This window comes from Pseudopipra pipra, chromosome 11, assembly GCF_036250125.1.
Source record: "Pseudopipra pipra isolate bDixPip1 chromosome 11, bDixPip1.hap1, whole genome shotgun sequence".
Taxonomy (NCBI): domain Eukaryota; kingdom Metazoa; phylum Chordata; class Aves; order Passeriformes; family Pipridae; genus Pseudopipra; species Pseudopipra pipra.
In genome coordinates this window covers 13,202,509-13,223,277 of record NC_087559.1, presented here as the reverse complement: position 1 = coordinate 13,223,277, position 20,769 = coordinate 13,202,509, and the positions used below count along the sequence as shown (strand labels likewise).

Sequence of the window (20,769 nt, the reverse complement as noted above, 5' to 3'; positions counted from 1 at the left end):
AGACAAATATTTAAAAAAAAAAAAAGATGAAGAAAGCAGGAAACAACAGTACAGTGAAAAACAGAAAATAAGGTGAATAGATGTGCTGAGCCTACTGGCTTTACAGAACCACCCTAAAATACCTTAAAAGAGACTTTCATTGGTTGCAAATTCTATATGAAAACCTTCAGTTGAAAGTATTTAAATTTATTATTTATTCTTGAAGAGAGACATATTTACTATAAAAAACAGCCAATTTTTAATATTTTTTTGTTATTCTTATTAGGTTATTAATGTGATGACATACCTCAGGTAGCACTGTAAAATGTGAGCAGAACATTTCCATCCCTCAGATTACTAGCTTTACCTTCTGTGTATAACCTTTACTTCATTAATGTTCACAATAAGCTTCACAATTTGTGGTGTTTCACACCCTTGCACGATGAGACAGGTTGAAAGGTATTTATACCCAAAAAACTCCTCTGACCATATCTGGTACTTAGGAACAATGGGAGGCCACCTTTCCAACTGGTAATCAAGTGCATACTTTGACAGATATTAAGGAAGAAAACACCTATCTGGGAACTCAGACTAAATACCCAATTGTTGGCACATTCCACTAGGATGAAACCTTAGGAATTTCAGTGGGCATAAACAAAATATCTCAAAATAAGATTTTGGAGTTTTTTAATGATGTATACTTTAGGATAATCAAGGCTTTACTAGGAAAACAGTTTAATTAGTACAAAGAAGGGAAACATCATTTCAGAATATTTCTTAGCACACTTTCTTTTACTATTCTATTTAGATACTTGTCATTAATCAAAGTGAAAATGAAGAGCACGTGAAATAACATCGAGCAGCTACTCACAGTTCTGGATTCATGAATACACATTCCCTTATCTACTGATTATTTTATCAGCTCTATTCTGGTAATTGCAGCGTCTTAACTATTCATATCCTACAGATAGATAAAAATTATTTCAAGAAACGATTTTGTATTAAAAATTCTCAGAGGAACTGCTCACTATCCTTTTTATCCTTCCTCTTCATCTCATTAATGGGAAGTAAATTCCTGCAATATCAGGACAGGAACTAAACTTTAAAAGAAGATCAAAATTTATAATATGTTTTCAAAGAACACATTAATTTCAATAAAATTACCTGGTTTTCTGTAAGGGAAAAAAAAAGGCATCAAGCTTACCACTTATTTCCAATATATAACCATATCAAGACTGAAAAAGAGCCACTATTCATTGCATGCAGTGGTCCATTTTGTACTAATTATGTAGTATTAAATGATGACATCTTTAAGGAGGTAAAAAGGGCTTTATTTTGTGCAACCAAGCTTAGTGGTTTTTTTTTTTAATACCACAGTAAATCTAATTCAGTTTCTGCAATGTCAAAACAGCAGCATATCAACCACTAAATGTGAATATGTTGTCTTCAATCCAGCTCATCCAAACCCATAAATTAGTTCTCCCTCCTTTTTTGACAGACAGGCAACAATCCTGGAAAATAATCCTGCTGAACAACGTGACCTCCCAGCGCTTTCCACCTCAGAGCCTTCTGCTCCCCATTGAAACTTTCTACACTAACTCTTCTATATGATACATTCAAGCCACATTAGAGAGAATAACTATCTACCTGGGGGGAAAAAAACATGCAAAAGCTCTGATTGAGACACTGCAAATGGATGATTCCAAGATGAAGAATCACTTTAAACACTGAAAAACATGTAAGGTACTTCCTGCCCCTATGTCTATCAATCCATATATAGAGTAATACTAATTGTGCTGTGAGAAAATAGGTCACAAAGAATAAGAAGAACAGAGAGACAACTAAGTTTGGGTTGTAATATCAAAGAACAGGTGCTCAAAGTGAACACTTTCAGAAGCAAAATAAGCTTCAAAAGAAAATCAGGAATGTCCAAGTTACTGTCCATAAACTTCTTCATGGGTCTCTCTTTGCTTCCAAAAGGTTCAGTTTTTATCGATTTCCACGTTGAAACACATCCTATGATTTGAAACCATTTCACCTATTTGCCAAATTTGTTTCCATTTATGATCCTGTTTTCCAGCATGTTTTTAAGCCTTCCCAGCTTGACATTGCCTGGATGCGTAATACATATCCATCATTCAGAGCACATGACAGATCCCTACCAGATCCTGCCAGGCATCCTTCCAATTTCACCATGAATCATTGATAATTACACTTTGACACAAGCTTCCAATCACATAGCTCTCCCTGTAACAGCAATTATAATAGCTCACTAATGAATATCTCCTGAAACAACAGAAAAAGTTTTTCTAACACCAGTATGTTACTATTGTTTTTTCCCTTATGCATAAGGTGTGTTTTTCTGTCATGCAAGAAAATCAGTCTTGTTTGACATTATTTTTGACAAATCCATATTGGGTGTTAGTCTTTTTTTTTTAAAATTTTTCCCCTATATTTGGAAATAGCTAATGATTTTTTTAAAACAATACAAATAATTAATACAGTTTATGAACCATTTTCTTTGGGTTTCACAAGATTTTTACAGAAACCACAATAAAAATATCAAACTTATAATTCACTTATTATCCCCTCACTGAACTTTTTTTTGGCAGGCAGATAGATTTGCTCTTCTTCAATCTCCTGGAAGTTCTCAAAGTTTGCTAAGAAACTAAAGGCCCCAATCAGTGTCAATTCCATCAAGCACAGCCAATGTGAAAATAGTTTTTAGTGTTTCAGTTTTCAGGGAAAAACCTCCATTCTTAAGAAAGTTTTATAAGCCAGTAATCCTCAGACCCACAAGACAAATCAATCACTTTTAGTATATGTGTGATAGAGTACATCACTTCCCTTTTTTTGTCTTTAAAATTATAGTTTTTTGATAATTTAAATATTAAATTAGTTGTTTGAAAGAACTGATAGCCATGTGGATAAGTAAGACTAACAAAGCAGCTGACACAGCCCTCTTGGGCTTCCTAAGCCATCCCTTCAGAAAGGCTCCTCTCCAAATGCTTACAAGAAAAGTAAGCAGCAATTAGATAAGAGGATAGGTCCTTTTAAACATAAATATTTTATTACGAGAGAGGAAATAGCAGAAACACACAGTCAACTCATAAAACCAAGAGAAGGTCCCTGTGGAGTTTTGCTGGAACCTGTGGCTGGGCTTTGTGCTGACTGACACATTCTGAGTAACCCAAAGAACAGGGTGAACACTAAGATGACTAATTTTCCTCATCACATTATGTTATTCAGGGCAGGAGAGACAAAAACCAAATGCAAAGAAGGATTTTATAAGGCTGAGCAAATAGTCAAAGGTTGGCAGATGAAATTCAGGGAGATAAAAGGTAAACACAAGTGAAAATAATCCTACCTTTATGCATAACAAGCTGGGATCTAAACTGATGACAACCAGTGGTGAGATTCTTCAGCTATACTAAATATTTCCTTTAAAATACTAGCTCAGTACTCAGTAGGAATAAATAAATAAGTCCTCCAAAACTAGAAAAGACCGTTTAAGTGTTGTGAATTTTTGAGAGAAACATACAGAATAAAAGGGCACATGCTACAACATCAACACAACTCATCTTACACCTGTATTATCAAAAACATAAGCTATTCTGGTCTCCTCACCTCAAAAAAGACTCATATAATAGGTCTGAAAAACAATGTCACCGTTGCACAAATGGAACTATCACACATGCTAAGATTCCCCCATCTGGAAAAGAGATGAGGGAGGGATGTGATGATGGTTCCCTGTGAAATCATTAAGTGGCACTGAGACTGGCACAAGACATCAATTATTTAATTCTTCCTCCTGTACAAGGAAAAGCAAATCGTAGCAGAAGCAGCTAAAATCTAGTGCAAAACCAAATGAAAAGAAGTTTCAGACACAACTTCACAGATATGTTAAGCTGTGGGATTCACTGCTCTAAGAGACTGTGGACACTGGCACTTTAAACAGGTCCAAAAGTACCTGGCTTAATTCAAAGTCCATTGAGAGTTATTAAGCACAAAAACTCTAGTTGGATCATAAAAAGTACTAGTGGTGATATCACTGCATACTAGGTCTATTCTGTGAACTTTAGGACATTGTTAGCAATGGAATACTGGGCTATAAGGATGCATATTAAATATACACATAGGGTAAAATACATTCTTTTTGTCAGGTTTGCAGTTACAAGAAAATAAGAGTATTTGTCAGTAAGGTATAATCTTCTGATAAATGAATTAATGAATAGGAGAACTCCTAACAGACTTACTAACTTACTTCCCCCTCAAGATGAGGAAAAACAGCTTTTAGGAAAAAAAAGAAAAAAGGCATAACCACTTTGGCAGATGACAAAACCTCTAAATACCAGCTTCAGATTCCAAATGTCAATATAAGATATTAATGTGACATTTCTTTAAGAAAGGTTACCAGAACAGAGTGTATTAGAATATTCCTCCTACTGAGGTGACACTATCACAATTATAATATCTAGCCAATAATGCTTTTGAATAGCAAAATCTCCATCAAACACCTTTTTGATAATCTTGGTTCTAGCAGCATCCTTGTGCACCTACTATAAATAAATACTCAGTAACTATTACTGTCAGTCCAGATACAGAAGTTATAGAAGAAAGTAGTAAGTTAATTCACTGTACTGAATTCTGACTGTGACCCAGTCTCCCACTGATGTAACTGGTAACAGTTGTTAGTTCTGTCGAGATTTGGGTTCATGACATGCCTAAAAGGTGGAAAGTTTGCTGAGAAGCACTAATGATCACAAACTTGGAAGTAAATTCAAAATTTCACTTGTTGCTGCCTGCCAGCAAAGAAGTTTAGATTTGGAATCTGGAAGTGAGAGAAACACAGGATTGTGTTTTTGTCTGGAGAAAGTTAACAGATGGTCTCAAAAGGAGCAGCTTTAAAATGAGACCAGCAGCCAAAAAGTGTGTGGAGACAGGAATATGAGAATTTTTTTTATCTATTATGTGCCACTGGTTGGTATTGCTTTGTGATATAGCATAGATTCTCAAAGCTTAGCTTTATAGGTTGATCCATCCAGATTAAAATACTTAACTTCAGAAATATAATGTTATGTTGTGAACAGAAATAATTTAAATACATAGAAAAGGAGCATCTTGTAAATAAGACACAGGTCTCTGAAGTGTTACTGAAAACACAACTTCAACTTCATTCTGTAATGCAGAAATACAGAAAGTTGCATATGGGTATTTACCTTCTTTTAACTTTAAAACTGTTAAATCCCTGTGTAGCTCATACAAAATATGCCTCTAGATGCTTATTTATACTTTTGCAAAGGTGGCTCATTTACCTCTTCAGAAAAAGGTTGCCAAGTATATTTAGGCTGTTGTTGCAAAAAAAGGAAAAAAAGCACAGAGAAAGTGTCAAAAATAAGAGAGAGGTCATTCTCTTCAGCTAAAATGTAAAAGAATGCTGCATGGGGAAATTATAATCTGCATTTGGATTCTTATTAGTGTGCTGTCCTACTGTTTAGCAGCCAGAAGCAGCCAGATCAAGACATACAATTCTTATGGCAAACGTCAAACTTGTTCCAGCACAGGATAAAGAACCATAAGCAAAACATCAAGTGCTTAGTTGTAAACCAACAGAAAGAAACCTTCCTAATTACTTACCTGATTTTCTTCATGGGAAACTCTCATTTGTTCTTTAAGAACTGACATTCTGGCTGCTTCTTCTTTCCTCAACACTCTTTCTTTCTTCAGCTCAGGACTCCAGAAAGTTTTGATGCTATTCATAGAGGACCCCAGCTTGCTGTCCTTAATGTCCAGTTCTTTTCTGAGAAGGTCATTCTCCCTCTGCAGATCCTTAAGCTGAGCCTGCAGGTCTAACACGGTGCTATCTCTAACCTGTCTCAGCATAGAAGGAACCTGATGGTGGTGGTGGTGTGAAGATGTGGTCAGCCCCCCGTGCTGATCCGTGTAAGAAAGGACGTCCGTGTGCGAAAGTCCAGCCGACGCAATGTTGGGGCTGCTCCCCATCGCTGTGACTCGACCCCCGTACACAGCTCGATTTGTAGCCCTTCCAAGAGTCATTGTGCCCTTTGGGAAAGTAGTAGAAGCTACACCTTCGTGGTCACTCAGGTACATTGGTCCAGATGTTGCATAGGCTGCATTAAGGGACTGGATGTTCTCCATCGACAACGTCTTCCCTGCTCCTCCTCCTCCCCCGCTGCTTGTTCTCCTGTGACCCAGGCGGGGGGACCTGGGCAAACGGGGAGACCTGGAGGGACTTCCTTCCAAGTTGCTGATTGTTCTTGCACTTCCATACATTTTTCTTCTACTTTGAGGTACTGTTTAGTAAGAAATTAGTAACACTAAAGTTGAATATTAAACTTATAATTCCAGCTAGAAATATTGGCAGTTTCACTGCATTCTTCCAGTAGGCAAAAATCTCTTTTGTCCTCCAAAGACAGACCTGGGGATTTAAAAAAAAAAAATAAATTATAAAATTAAGCTTTCATCTCAGAAAATAAGTTTGCAAGTAATCGTCACATGTCATACAATAAGGTAACTCACTCCCTAGAGTAATAACTTCAAAAATAAAATCTACTATACCTTTAGTATTTAAGGTGACTAGTTAAAAATGCATTTTCAAACTAATTTCAATCGGAAGAAAACCCTTCGTTTCTTTCTTGCTAGAAAATTTTGAGTTAGTTTAACAGAATTTTGAGTTACTCTATGTTGCCATGAACAACATGGGCCCAAAAACATGCCTTAGCTGATATATTAATGGACTTAAATGACTGACCATGTGAAGTTTATACGAAGGAAAAAAAGATAGGTACTGTTGACATAAAAAACTACCCAAAGAATTAAGATATTACATTTTCAAAAGACAGCATAAAAGCAGAAATTCAGCAGTTTTGTGCATTCTCTCATAATATTAGACAGAACAAGGAAATAAACAGAGATTTTAATTTCTGTTTGGATTAACAAAGAGGCTTTAGGATAGGAAAAAAGATGAAGGAAACTGTTTCTAATAGTTCAGCTGTAACCAGTAAAAACATATTTTAGTAAGAAAAATTAACAATAAAACTGCGTTAATTTGAGAGAATATTTCCTTACAAACAATTAGAATGTATTATGACACAGTATCATTTGTTTAATGAAGTACTAACATGCCAGTATTTGTTGTTAATAAGCTTCTCAGGAAAAGCCTCTATGACAATAATCTAGGTTTTCATTTAGAAAAGGAGTTCTTGTGAAATACAATTTGCTTTCTTTTTTTTTCCATTACCTTGATAGAACTAGCCTTGTAATTTATTTAACCAAACAACACATAGATGTGGACCAATGCTGTGGACCAATTTTAAAATTCTTCAATATTATATTATTATACATAATACATTATTATACATTTAGCAAGTTTTGAGTAAGTTTATTAACTTTCTGAAGGATAAAAATAAGCATACAATAGGACTTTGGGATTAGGCAGGCATCTTGATTTTTTTTTTTTGATAAATACAACTATTTCAATAAATTTGTGGTATTAAATTGGTGGTCATCAACCAGATCTAGCACCATTTATTTCAAAGGTGTCTTCAGAAAAAAACAGAAGTTGGAATTCAGTCAAATCCAGTAATTTTTAACCATTCCCTCAAGGCATTCTCATTATGATAGATACATTATTCCCAGTGTTTTAAAACATCTGTTCTACATCTGCTGTGAGAAGTGTTGATGCAGGGGCAGGCAGTAGGATAATTAATTGTCATATTTATTAAGAAGCTCTAGTCTATTAAATCCTCACCAATAATATGAGTATAAAACACTACGGACTCTAATGATGTCAGCAAACAAGAAGCATGTCGAGTTCTCCACTGACCCCTCATTATCCCAGGACTTACATGAGCTCTAAGAATTGCTTAGTATATGTTGTGTTTTCATCAAGTTTAAGAGCCAGCACAGTCTTAAGCGTTTTTGTTTCATTTGAATTACCAGCATGCATCTGAAACAGAGGTACAGGATATCCTTACATCATACCCATAGTGGTTTTCCTTGTCATTGCCACAGTCTGATAAGTAATTTATGTTTCTTGCTTAGAGTTACTTAATAACCTACTTAGCCTTCTGTTTGTCTCTGATATGTATTTTTAGGTACTTGTTTTGCCTTTTAGAACTTATTCATTGTGGTCTTTCTTTTCTCTACTTATGTGAAGTTTCAGAAGTTCTCATCTCAAATCAGAGAACAATTTCATCTTGCTTAGCCCTCCAATGCTTACCATTGAGCCCTACAAAAGAAGAAAATCATTGTTCCTTATCCAAAGGCAGGCTAACTTCTCCCTGAATTTCTTTAATAGTAACATTCAAATACTAATTTAACATAGTAACTTTCATAAGCTTGTGAAAATTCTGAAAGCAACAGAAACAGAGAAGCAAAACTCCACCAAAGAAATGTTATTACTTCCACACCATTTCCAATTATTGCTTTTATTTTTCCCTTAGAAATATTATAATCAAAACAGAGACCTCTATGTAGAAAGGGCAAACACAATGACAGTATGCTTGGTTTTCTTACTTAATGACCTACTCAGGATGGCTCACAGACTGGCTTTCGTGCAAACATCTCAGAAAAAGGCAAGCTCATGAAAGTAGGCTTTTTCAAAGCATATACATCTTATGGATAAACCTTGAGATTTCCTTTATGGCTGTGAAAATCTCAGACACAGTAGAAGCCATATACCATTGCTGTCTGCAAGAGGGGGGAAAGGCACCTACATCATTTTCTACTCTTTAATGCTTATACACAGAGCCTTCCTTGCTTCAGGAGGATTTACTGTGTGTCTCAACACATCAGGAACTGGAGACATGAAGAAGCAATATCAGCCTCAGGGCCTCAACAATTGCCACACAGATCATCATCTACTGCCTACAGAACAGGAGAGAGGAGATCCCTTCTCTCATCTTCCCGTAGAACCACCCAACAGAGCCATTCTAGTTGAACTTAGAATCATCTGTATCTCACCTGCCCACTCAATCTTGACAACTAAATCGATTTTATATTGCTATTTTAATTTGAGGGAGGGGGAAGAATACTCTCAAGCAATAATTTTTCACCCCAGACAAGAACAGTATGCCCACAATTAAGGAGATCAACCCTCGATAGAAGCCTGGAAGCTGCAGATGTTGCAGTAGCCAGCACTAAAGAGCTCCAATACAACTCAAAGATCACATCCCCTAAAAAACTTCTCAGATAAAAAGTCACCCATATTCGTTCAGTCCAGTAGGGACAGACTACAGCCCCACTACATGCATTTTCCTATAAAAGGTTCTTTTGAGTTTCAAAATCTCTGCACTGTGCAGACAGTAATATCATGGCTTCACATTACCCACATCGCTTAAGTCTCTGACAATGCATTTTGTTTGATTTTTAACTACCTATTTTTATAGAGACTTAAACCACAGGATTCTAATATGATGCTAATAGAAAGTCTGTCTCACTTAATTTACTTTCCAAATCATTGCTTCTACATTTTACATAATTACAGGTTCCCTTGAAATACTGTCTACACAGAACCCCCTAAGTCCTGGTTTTCACTGTTTACACACTCTTACATGCTCAGGGATGAGTTGGACTTTTAGTGCGTCCTCCTCCAGCCTGAATCACCTAGTCAGCAGGGAGTTTGGATATTAGCCAAATCCTTAACAGCTTTCCACAACTACTTGCCAATATTAACATTCAGTCAAGAGCTCAAACATTAGTAATAGTACCAAAAGCTTTAAGGGAACCCCTTCTTTCCAGCTAACCTCCCCAAATAATATGCAGTGACAGCTAAGTGCAGCAATTATCAATCTGATTCCAAACTGTCTAAAACTGTTTAGTACTACACAACTCCCCAGATATAAACCAAAAGCAACAAAATAGAAGAAATAAAAGATGATGTGGAAGATAATGATCGTATGTCTCCACCAGGACTGTGTTTTGAGACACCATGAAAAGGAGACTCACAGAAAAAGATCTGTTCCATAAACATATGTGCTAGCAAACAATAAAGATGATATTAAAATAAAGGAATCATTTAAATACTTTTATCACAACAAAAAACATTTCTGTACAACAAAGTCCAGGGACGTGGGTATTAAAAGTAGTGACCAAGAGTCACTACTATATTTCTAACACACCTGGGCTTTCAACTGCTTTAACAGTGGCTCAACAAATCCTCAGAGGAGGATTTGTTGCATATTCTTTTATATGCATGTTTTCTGTTATCTGTGCTGATGTAAAAGAAAAACAAACACACAAACAAAAAAACCCAGCAAGCTGATGCAAACTAGATACAGAGAACTGAAATCTATTGTAGAGTATCCTTCCTATCTCCATTAATCTGAGCAGCACAGCATCTCTTCTTTTAAAAAGTAACAAAGAGATGACAAACAAAATGCTGGTTCATATGGGGGTAGTACAAGACCAGCATTGTTTTTATTAAAAGGGCAAAGTACTCTCTTCTCCTACTTACCAGACATATCAGACTGACCAAATTACTTATCCCCCTCCTTTTTTTAATCCTAAGAAGAAAAATCACCCATTTCTTCCTACTACTCTACTATTTCTCAGAAGTTTGAAAAACAAAATACACATGAGAACTTTAAAAGCAACAACATTTTCATTTAGGTTCCTTAGACTGCCCTGAATCTGCATTGCTAATGTAAATGTTTTACTACAGTCTGCACAATAACTTTATTTTTACTAGTCAACAGGCATTCATTTATCTCCTTTCTCTTGTAGTTTCATATAAAAATAGTACATATGTAGCTGCAAATAAACTTGGTTTTGATCATGCAAGCTGGTCATGTCCCTGAACTCCCATCAATGCTAAATGAAAGAACTGGCATTTATCACCTCATAGAAACAGTTCATCAGACCTGCCTGCCTTTCGTTTCTGTTTCATACAGAAGAAATTGCATATGAAGGAATAAACGGGAATGGCTGCTCAATATGCATCTAATGACATATATGGAAAATAAAGTTGTCAGGCATTCTAGTATTGTCAGGTGCAGTGACAGCAATTAATACTTGTCATGCAATCAGAAAACTCCAGCAATTGAAATATTTGCTCAAAATGCAGTATTAAAAATCTTGAAAAGCAAGCAGTTGTGACAAAATTATCGGGATTGTCAATTATGTTACTTCCGAACGTACTTAAGTGAAGATTCAAAAATACCTTTTTAACTCTTTTATACAAGTTTCACGGGTTTAAAATAAGGCTAATGTGCAAAAGAGGGACCTTTCTTTTAATTCTTTTTCTCTTTTTATTACAATGTTGGAGACATTGTAATTGTCTTAAAACTTTTTTAAAACATGATAATAATTAGAAATGAGCTTTAAATATATTAGTAATATTTAAACTCCACCAACTGACACCTCCATTATTTTGTAACTTCTAAGTTAGGTCTCTCTTTGATGTTCAAACTCTAATTCTTAATATTTTATCCCTAACACTTCCATTAAAAGAAATTTTTCCTGCACTCCTGCATATGACAAAAGAAAGTCTCTCTGGGGTTTCTAAGATGCTTAAGGGAGGTGATAAATTTCAGACTCGTTTCATTTTATTTTTCTCATGTTGTGTAAAATATTAAAGACCTGAAAATAGAACCTTAAGAAAAAAAGGCTTCTATAGCCAAGTAATGGCAGAATCATCACATCTAATTTTAATTGAACAGAGAACACACCGTTTAGGAAAAAGCTATAGGGTATCCTATCTGCCAAATCTGGGCAAATACAATCAAGTACAGCCTGCACAACAAATTGCCTTCCAGTGCAGAGCGTATCTCACTCTCAGAGTTCATTCTGGTTTAATGGTCACTCAACAGAAGAAGGGATGTTTATCAGCATCCTTTCTTTCAAGTCTTAAACACCGGCATTAGCAGTGGTATCCCGTTTCAGAGCTGCAGGGTAAAACCCCTTAGTTTTACGTGACCAAAGTTCCCAGTCCCACGCTCACTGTGTCATTGTTTTGTTGGCCATCTGCTCTCTGCAACTTCGAGATCCTATTTTTTATTGGTGGGTGGGAGAGCGGATGGTGTGAATCACAAGCAATAAGGGACAGAAACACGTACATTCCAAACCACTGCTTGCACCTCTTCAGTTTTATTAGTTTTCTCAACTTCCCTGCACCGTAATGACCTTCTCAGGGTACACAGATATTGCTAAAGTCTTGGCAAGCTTTTGTTTTCCCAGAGAAAGGCTTCCTAACATTTTAGTTCTTGCAAGCATGCAGGTGTCTTTCGTGTGCTAAATTCTGTCTCCTAGTCAGTACTCATTGTGCCTTCCATCCCGCAGTTGTTAATCACTTTCCTCTTTATTTCTTCCTCGATAAGAAATCTCATTTATCAATGCAAGCCTGCATTTACAAACTCCTGTATTTCGTGGAGGATTATTCTAAGGCACATAGCTAGCCAGACAAACAGTACTTCCCGTTTAATGACTACTGAAGAACAACAACAAAAACAAACAAACAAACAAAAAACCCCACGTCTTAAATTTTTACTAAAATAGTCTCCTTTGAGAAAAAAATACTAAAATGTAAAAGTATACAACACTCTTCAGGATTACTTAAAATTATACCTAACGAGTAGCACCATTATGCTTTGTTTTGCCAACATTTACCTAACTTGAATGACTATTTAACAGTTTACAGAAACACTGTCTTTTTTATAGACTGAATTATCTTTGAGACATTAGAGCTTAAAAATAAGCATAAGTTAAGAAAACCTAAAAGTCTTCTAGAAAAAACTGCAAGCCCAGTCTTGTTCTTTCCATTGTTAATCTACATTGACAGCATTTCTACCAACAGTCTTCGAAACACAAAACTGTTCACCTGATAACACAGACCTAAACAAATGCACATTAAAGACTGCAATTATTTGTTTCCGAAAAAAACTTCAGAACTGAAAATAACGTGAAAGGAAATTGACTGACTTTATACTTAGCCCTGTAAATTTGGCTGTTTTCACATTAAGCACGTTTAAAAATATTCTACCTTCTACATTAATGTCATACTTTTCATTTTAAGATGCATTTAAAGCTCTTAAGCCTATCTTGGAAATGATCAGCCATACTCCCACACAGTGGAGTATTTTCAATTGAACTCACTAAGGCTACTCACATGAATGTTATTAAACACAGGCTTACATATTTGCAGGATAAAGCAATATTTTTTCTTTTTCTCTACAAAGCTTCCATTCTTACAAGAAAGCAACACGATAGTAATAGAATCCAGCATTAAGACTACCTGTATAGCCCCCAGCAGTTTCTTAGAATACTTTACATTGGGATATTCAGCAAGCATAAACATCCACTATGCATCCTACATTTATTTCATTCAAGGGTATTAATATGCATACTCAAACTGTAAAACAAAAAGTATATATTTGTGCATCCAGCATGCTTTGAAGCCTTCACTAGGATAAGAGTATGCACATGCTTCAGTATCACGCCAGAGAAAGAATCTGGCTGTGCTTCAGCCACATTAGATCAAAGTTCTCCAAGGAACTTACAGGCTCTGTAACTGATCCAAGTGATTTAGCAGATTAGCCCTCAATTCATCATATTATCAGCACCCTGGAACCATTAGAAGGCACTGCACTTCAGGAATTACCTTTTTATTTATTTATTTATTTATTCACACAAAATCTTGAAGAGTTCCCCAACCGCTCGGTTGTTGGCTATTAACAACTTCATAACAGCCCAACCCTCCAGCTTTGTGCTGACACTGAACCCATCTTAGCAAAGCACAACCACAACAGTGCACAAGTGCAATTTATAAGTCCTCACAGGCATCTGACGTGAACATTTGATGTTGATGACAGATGTTATTGTAACTACTTTCCTTAAGGAAAAACAAATTGTCTGAGCAGATTTCAAATGAGGTCTATAAATGAAAACCGAAGCACATCATGACTGCCAATATTTAGCCATCAAAAATAAACATGCTTTACACAGCAAAGTGTCTTCCAGAGAAGCCCCTGAGAGTACCCATTTCTTGCTCTATTATTTGACAGAGATCAACAAAAAGAACTGTGTTTTACCATGTCGTATTTGTCCACTAATCAGAATTGTACGAAGACCAAAACCGTAAGAACTGTATTTAAATGACAATATATTCTGAGGAAACGAGTACACTACAGAAAACTGCTTAAGTCAAAGTCCACACTGTCACAGAAATAACAGGCCTGTGCCTTTTTATAAAGTAATTAAATGATTCAGACATTGCACATACCAGAGATAATGAAATATATATCATAGCAGATTACCAGCAAATTAATTTTACTGACCATGAAAAGTGCTTAGATAACAATAGTGAAAACTGAAGAAGCATCAGCACAATATCCAACAGGATTCAACTCATATTCAATAAAGAAATATCAGTTCCTGAGAATTCAAGCACTGTGGTCTCCAAGTCCATTCAATTTGTTATGTTTTGCAATGGGACAACCCAAGTGGATGCCAAATGGGGTAACCAAAAGTATGGACACAGTAAACCTCCATTAAGAATGGGAATAAGTCAGCATTCATCCCAAGTGATCCAAGCTATTTACTTGGAGGGAAACTGTCCCACATATTACCAATGCTCTGTGCAACATGATCTGTTGGACTAAATTCAGAAATGGCAGAGAATTTTGTTACATCTCTTTCACTTCCTTCAAAACAAATTGCACATTAAATCCAGCTAAGCAATCATTATAGACAATGCTTTCTTTTGTGACTTCCCATCTCAGCTCTGCAGTTATCCCAGAAATTACAGCACATCATTTTCACACATACCTATACAATATGTATTCACATATACATATATATATATGTATATACATATTGGTATATATGTATATATACCAATCTCACCAACCTTTTTACTCCTTTCATTGTCCCATGGCATTTCCCAAAAAAATTAAGATATTATTTAAGTGATTTAATTCTAAAATATAACTCAACATTTGGCTAGCAGAATTTGGCTGCTAGATTCTACATCTCTACTGTGGCTTCAGTCAGGGGGACAGGATAATGAGCAGGACAGGCAGTGAGACACTTAAAAAAACCCCCAAGAGTATCTGCTGAAAATGGGGCATTTGAACTAAACAAAAAGTACATTGGTCATGAAAGAAGCCACACGTTAACTAGCCCAAAGCATTTCCAATCTGCAAGATTGTCTTAGAATGAGTTTCTAAGATAGTCTAGAAAAGACAGCCTAGAAAAGACAGCCTAGAGAGCAGGTAACCCCTTTCAGGAACCTAATCTTAAAACTTCACAGAAAACCTTCGGCTTTGCTAAACATCCCAAATGTCAAAGACTCCCACACATCCAATCACAACTTGAAACTCTGATGTATACCTCAAATCCTTAGACACATTCCTTCTGCTTTCCTAAAAGCACAGAAATTCTGACACTACCATTCTCCCTCATTCTCATTACAAAGTAAAGGGATTGTAGTGATACACAACTTTCCAAACGTGTAAACTGTCCATGGCAAAGTCTACATTTCTAATACCATGCAGGAATTAGAAATCCACATTTCTGTGAATAAAAAAGGTGTGACAGTAATAGAGCCTTATCCAGAGAAATGTTAAAACATCTTTGCTACTGTTCTCTCTTTTGACAGAGCTCAGCACCTGACAAGCTGTCTCTGAAAGGAGATGAGGTTGGTGTTCCTAATTGTTGCAATTTCTCCAAAACAAAACCTGTGTATTTCAGACATTCTTAAGTCGGGCATGGAGAAACCTCTATCACTAATGAGTCATAAAACTCTCTGAGATCAACAACCAAGAAAGCAACAACACAAATACTACACCAGCAATGTTAATTAATCAGACATTTACATTTTCTTATGCAAACATTCACTGGACATCCACGCTTATAAACTTTCTTGGACCTCCAGAAGTAGTCCACAGCCATTTTCAAAAGAAATAAGGAAGTAGTTGGGTTTTTTCCACATCTGGCATACAAGCAATAACAAACCAACATAAAATCCATCTCACTTGATTTCAAAAGACTGCAAAGACTGTTTCTTTATAAAATGCATTACATTTTTAAAAAGTGACTAATTAAAAACAAAATGCTCCAGAAAAAATATTTAACTGATGCTTTTGCTAATGACTTTGCATTTTCATAATGTGAAAGTATCACTCAGAAGAAGCAGCGCTATTTTCCCCTGACCAACTATGACCCTTAAAAAGAAATTGTAAATTCATTCTGCTTTAAAAGTAACTCTTACCCTTTTTCCAAGACTTTATAGAAAATATAAACTAGCAGTAGTGTTGCAAAATAAGTTGAGGCAAACTCATCATTGCTGAGTGCATATGATCACTCAAAAAGTGAAATTTAAATCACAAAAATATTTTAAAGCAATCCTAAACTGAACAATCTCACAGATAAAAGAGCAGTCATATTATAAAAATTAAAAAAAAAATTAAAATTAGTATCACAGTAATATTTCTGGGTGGATCTGACTAACAATCTATCTCTTAGACATTACAAACTAAATTAAACAGAGAGGGTAACAAGTGCATCATAGCAGATAAAAATATAATAAGCACCATAAGAGATACAGGTGGGAGAGCATATGTTGTCTTTGGAAGTGATACACAGGCTGATTGCCTCACTCTCTTTGAGGGGTGAAAAACCCACTCTTTTTTGTTAGTCATCCTTCAAAGGTCTGCAGGAATCATCTTTCCAAGGCAAAAAAATAAAAAAATCACCTTGAGCATTTTTTCACAAAAACACGCATGCTGAATAGCTAACTCTCTAAATATCACACATATTTGACACTCTAAGATGGTTGAATGTGTTCACTTCATATTTGGCTGCTAAGAATATGGCCCACACCTTGCTACAGCCTTCAGAGCAGTCAAGGAACAGGAGGGGGACCTGGCAAAGGCAATTCTACCTTACACTATCATCCATCAGAATTTGACTACCAGTGGGTCGGCGGAGTTTAATAGAGGAATAAGAGAGGTGACAAGATGGGTCTCTTCCAAATGCAGCCAGACCACAAGAAAAAGGATAATGAGTACAGTAAGTCACTCAAACACAAAATAAGATATTTCTCAGTTCTTAACTGCAAGGTCTACCCCGCCCTAGGTGTGCTTGTAAGACCTATGCACAAGGTTCCTCCATAGTTTAAACATCTCGTTTCAACCTGAGCTGGGCAGCCATAAATCGGAGGGACCAAGATTCTTTGGAGGGAGAAATTATGTTCCCTTCACTCACAGGACAGAAAGCCTCTCCTTCCCCTAGATTTCTGTAGGAAAAGTGAAAATGCTAACTCACCTCGATGCCTTTGAAAGCTGTATTTATACAGAACTTTCAAACAAAAGTAACAGTAATGGAATTATTTTCCTTTAAACCACTGAAATCTGGAGTTCCTTTCACACACGGCCCTTAACACATCACTCACAAAACCAAGTTTCTCTAAGTTTCTTCCATCGAGAAACTGTAACAGAGCTTTTCCCTCAGAAACATATTCCTTAAGGGAACTGGAATAATTTACCATTACACACACTCCGTGTGTAAAGACAGACCCTAAAAAGGGACCTTTTCCTCCTCGTATTCAGGGAAAGGAAGAAACGGGAAGACACCCTGCTCAAGCAGATGAGCCTGTGGTAGGACTGGGGCTGCGAGAGCCCCGGCTTGCTTTGCCGGCAGTTTCTATCGCTGGTGTTTTCCTCCCCTGCGCTGCAGGAGCGCTCGCCATCCCCGCCCGCCCGTGGCCAAGGGAGCGGGGCAGGGCAGGGCAGGGCGGGGCGGCGAGGGTCGGCACCGGCGGAGCTGGAGCCAGCAGTGGGGAGGATCCAAGGAAGTCCCCCTGGCAGCGGAATTGCTTTAGAGCTCCCTGTAGGGACGCGCTGCGGTGACACAGCCGCCTGCGGGGGAGCTGGGCCGGGAAGGTGGTCGGGCTTTCTCCCCTCTCGCTGGCGAGCAGCGAGGATGGGAGGAGGGTCCCAGGTCCCCAATGCCCCCGCGGCTGGAAAAGGGCCCTGAATCCACGCCGTGGAGCTCCGCGATTCCCTGAGCCGGGAGGAGGGCGGTAGCGCATCTCCTTAGCATCTCCCCTCAGGGCAGGGCGAGACGGGGGATCTGCTCCGTCCTCCACTTGGCCACAGGGAAAGGGAGTGCCAGGGGAGAAGCGACTGGATGGAGGGGGGACCTCCCTCCCTTCCCCGCCCTCCGGAGGAGGGGGAGCCGAGCAGGGCCTGCGCCCGGTGCGGCTCCGGGAAGGGGCCGCGTACGGAGCGGCCGCCCTGGAGACGCACCCGGAGGATGCGGGCACGGGAATCGGACATAAAAACAAATGCCAAACAAACAAATAGTCAAGTGAAACCGCTGGTTTAAAAAGCCAACCAGAAAACTAACCCTGGCAAGTAGGATTTGCCCTCCTCTTGGCTGCACTTATTGGCCGTGCTTATGTGCAACGAGCACGTATCTGCCAATGCCAGTGGTCGGCTGGCGTGTCCATCAACAGGGAAACAGCAATTCGCCGCTAAGGGAGTACATTCCCATCCATCCATCACAAGGCTTAGCAGGTAGCCGCCTAGAAATCAATCATACACTAATAAAAAAAAAAAATCCTTCTCCATCACGTTACTACTCTAGTGCTCCCAGAAAAAATATGTATTTATCCTTGATGAATATATGCGTGGATTTTATCATATGCATCATATCCACCACTCTTGTCCAGCCTAAAATGATCTTTTTTTAAAAAAAAATTAAACAACACAGCACCATAAATGAGGGACCTTGGTAAGTATTCACTAATTATATAACTGAAAAATAATATTCTGTTAGTTTCTCTTTCCATTTGCCAGCCACTAGAAGGGAACAGAAATCTCTCACCTTTTTCCTGACATGGTTTTTAAAACACCAAACATTATCCAGTATTTAGGTATAAAGCTAAAAATTTACAAAGCTCATCGGTTCTATTCTAGAAAACTTTAACAACAACAATAATATTTTTAAACACTGGGCACCAAAAAATAAAAAAAATAAAAAAAAGAGACTCCTATGGCTGCTTTTAATAGAAATTGCAAGAGAGATTTCTGGTTGACGATTCTGTAGGGAGAGGCACTCTGTTACCAGAATAAGATGTGCACTTGGTCCCATTTATTACAATGTATTTCTAAAGCAATATAAAAAGCCTTTTCTGCAAATTCATTTCCAGATTCAGCTACCAGGTAGTTGTAAAAAGCAATACACAGCAATTTCCTTAATCACAAATAATTTACAGTCATGTATTACAGCCATATTCTTGCTTAAGCTTCTCACCTTTCAAATCATTGCATCTGTCTTTCGTCCTCACATGGATTTTACAACATCACGTTTAGCTGACATCCCACTGCGCGGAGGAAGGAGGCAGCAGGGAGAGCCGGAGCCACCGAGCACCTCCGAGGGGAGGAAAAGGGGGAACCTGCTGCAGTCGGGGGAGGCTTGTGTGCTCCTGTCCCTCGTCTTTCTGTCCCTCAGCGAGTCTCCCTCAGTCAGCTGCGATCCTGGCTGTCTGGGTTGCCAGTCCCTGACTCAACATTCCCAGCATTCCCGAGGAGCTGGGGCTCCACCGGCTCGTCCTGCCGCCGGGGGCAGCAGCAGCAGCAGCACACACACTGCCAGCCCGTGATTTCTCAGAGCATTTGTCTCTGTCCATTCATTGCGAACCCGTGGGTTCCAGTCCCCACCCAGCAAACGTCTGGAAGTGTGTTACTCATTGTGAAATAGCCTAAAAATACACCTATGTCTGCGCAAAACTGCAGAGGCAAATTTGCTTTCTTGTCCCCGTTCCCTGAAGGCCAGAAATGTTCGAAGTCAGGTGCTTAGGAACATGATGCCTAAAAATCCATTACCGTATGTACATGAATACACAGAAGAAAAAAAGAAAGCTAAATCTCTGTTTTGACTTAAGTGTAAAAGAAATGAAAATGACATACATATTCATTCGTATTTTTTAAAAAACAGTATGCGGGGGGGGAATAAAAAGCCATGCAAAGCTGGAGAGCCTTTTCCATCAGAAAACTGCCTTAACAATTGTTCCTGAGATTTTATTTCTTTTGTATTAAGGGGAGCAAGAGAAGATTCTATAAAACATCACAGGCTTCTCATCCTAAGAACTGAGGTTTTGTTCCTATTCTATTTTTCCCCTCATTTTTTAAATTTAATTTCTCTGTATACGATTATAAGTGATCACAGTCCTTAGCTTCAATGCACCTTCACACCTTCCCCTACACAGAATTTCAAAAATCTATTTTATCTACCTCTTCTTACTCTCATTGCCATAATAATAATTTCAGGAAGCACTTGAGATCTGTAGTTGTTTCGCTGTAATCTGTATTTTATTTCCATCTTACCCACATATGCACCTATAAATGCCACTATTAAATATTATTGATAAGAACAACTTTCACAGAATTACTACTAAAACCTATGTAAAATCAAATTGATTTCAACCAATCACAGTTAAAATTAACATAATCCCTTCATTGCTGTATTTGAATTATCCAAAGCCAGTTGAAAGAGTTGGCTGTCATGAATATATATTCAGAGATGCTAGAATGCCATTCGAAGCAGAAGTATAGCAAGTTTGTATTTCCCCAAGAAAGGGACACACTCTTACAGTATCTACCTCAGCTATAATTGCAATAGAGGGCAAACACTTATTTTCCAAGTCCAAAGTAATGGGATAAACCATGATTAAAAAGCAAACTTCAGTTGCTTTTAAATCTGCATATTTACTTGAAGACATTTCTGTTAAAATAGTTACAAAACCATGAAAAATACGGACAGAGAAAA

At 37.6% G+C, this 20,769-nt stretch overlaps 1 protein-coding gene across 14 annotated transcripts in view; it reads right to left on the bottom strand.

Annotated features, from left to right (window-relative positions):
• The window catches only part of ERC2 (ELKS/RAB6-interacting/CAST family member 2), a 428,559-nt gene extending 408,997 nt beyond the window's left edge, over positions 1-19,562 (bottom strand). For 7 of the 14 annotated variants that reach the window (XR_010433473.1, XR_010433476.1, XR_010433477.1 and 4 more), the window contains exons 1-2: positions 19,255-19,561; positions 5,617-6,418 (exon numbers count right to left, since the gene is read on the bottom strand). Coding sequence is in view for 1 of the 14 variants with exons in the window: in XM_064667650.1 (XP_064523720.1) it covers positions 5,617-6,273 (657 nt within the window). In the remaining 13 variants the exon portion in view is untranslated. Of the gene's footprint in view, positions 1-5,616; positions 6,419-19,254 lie in introns of all 14 variants that reach the window. The other 7 variants (XR_010433475.1, XR_010433478.1, XR_010433481.1 and 4 more) reach the window with 4 other exon arrangements.
• Between the last annotated feature and the right edge of the window lie 1,207 nt (positions 19,563-20,769).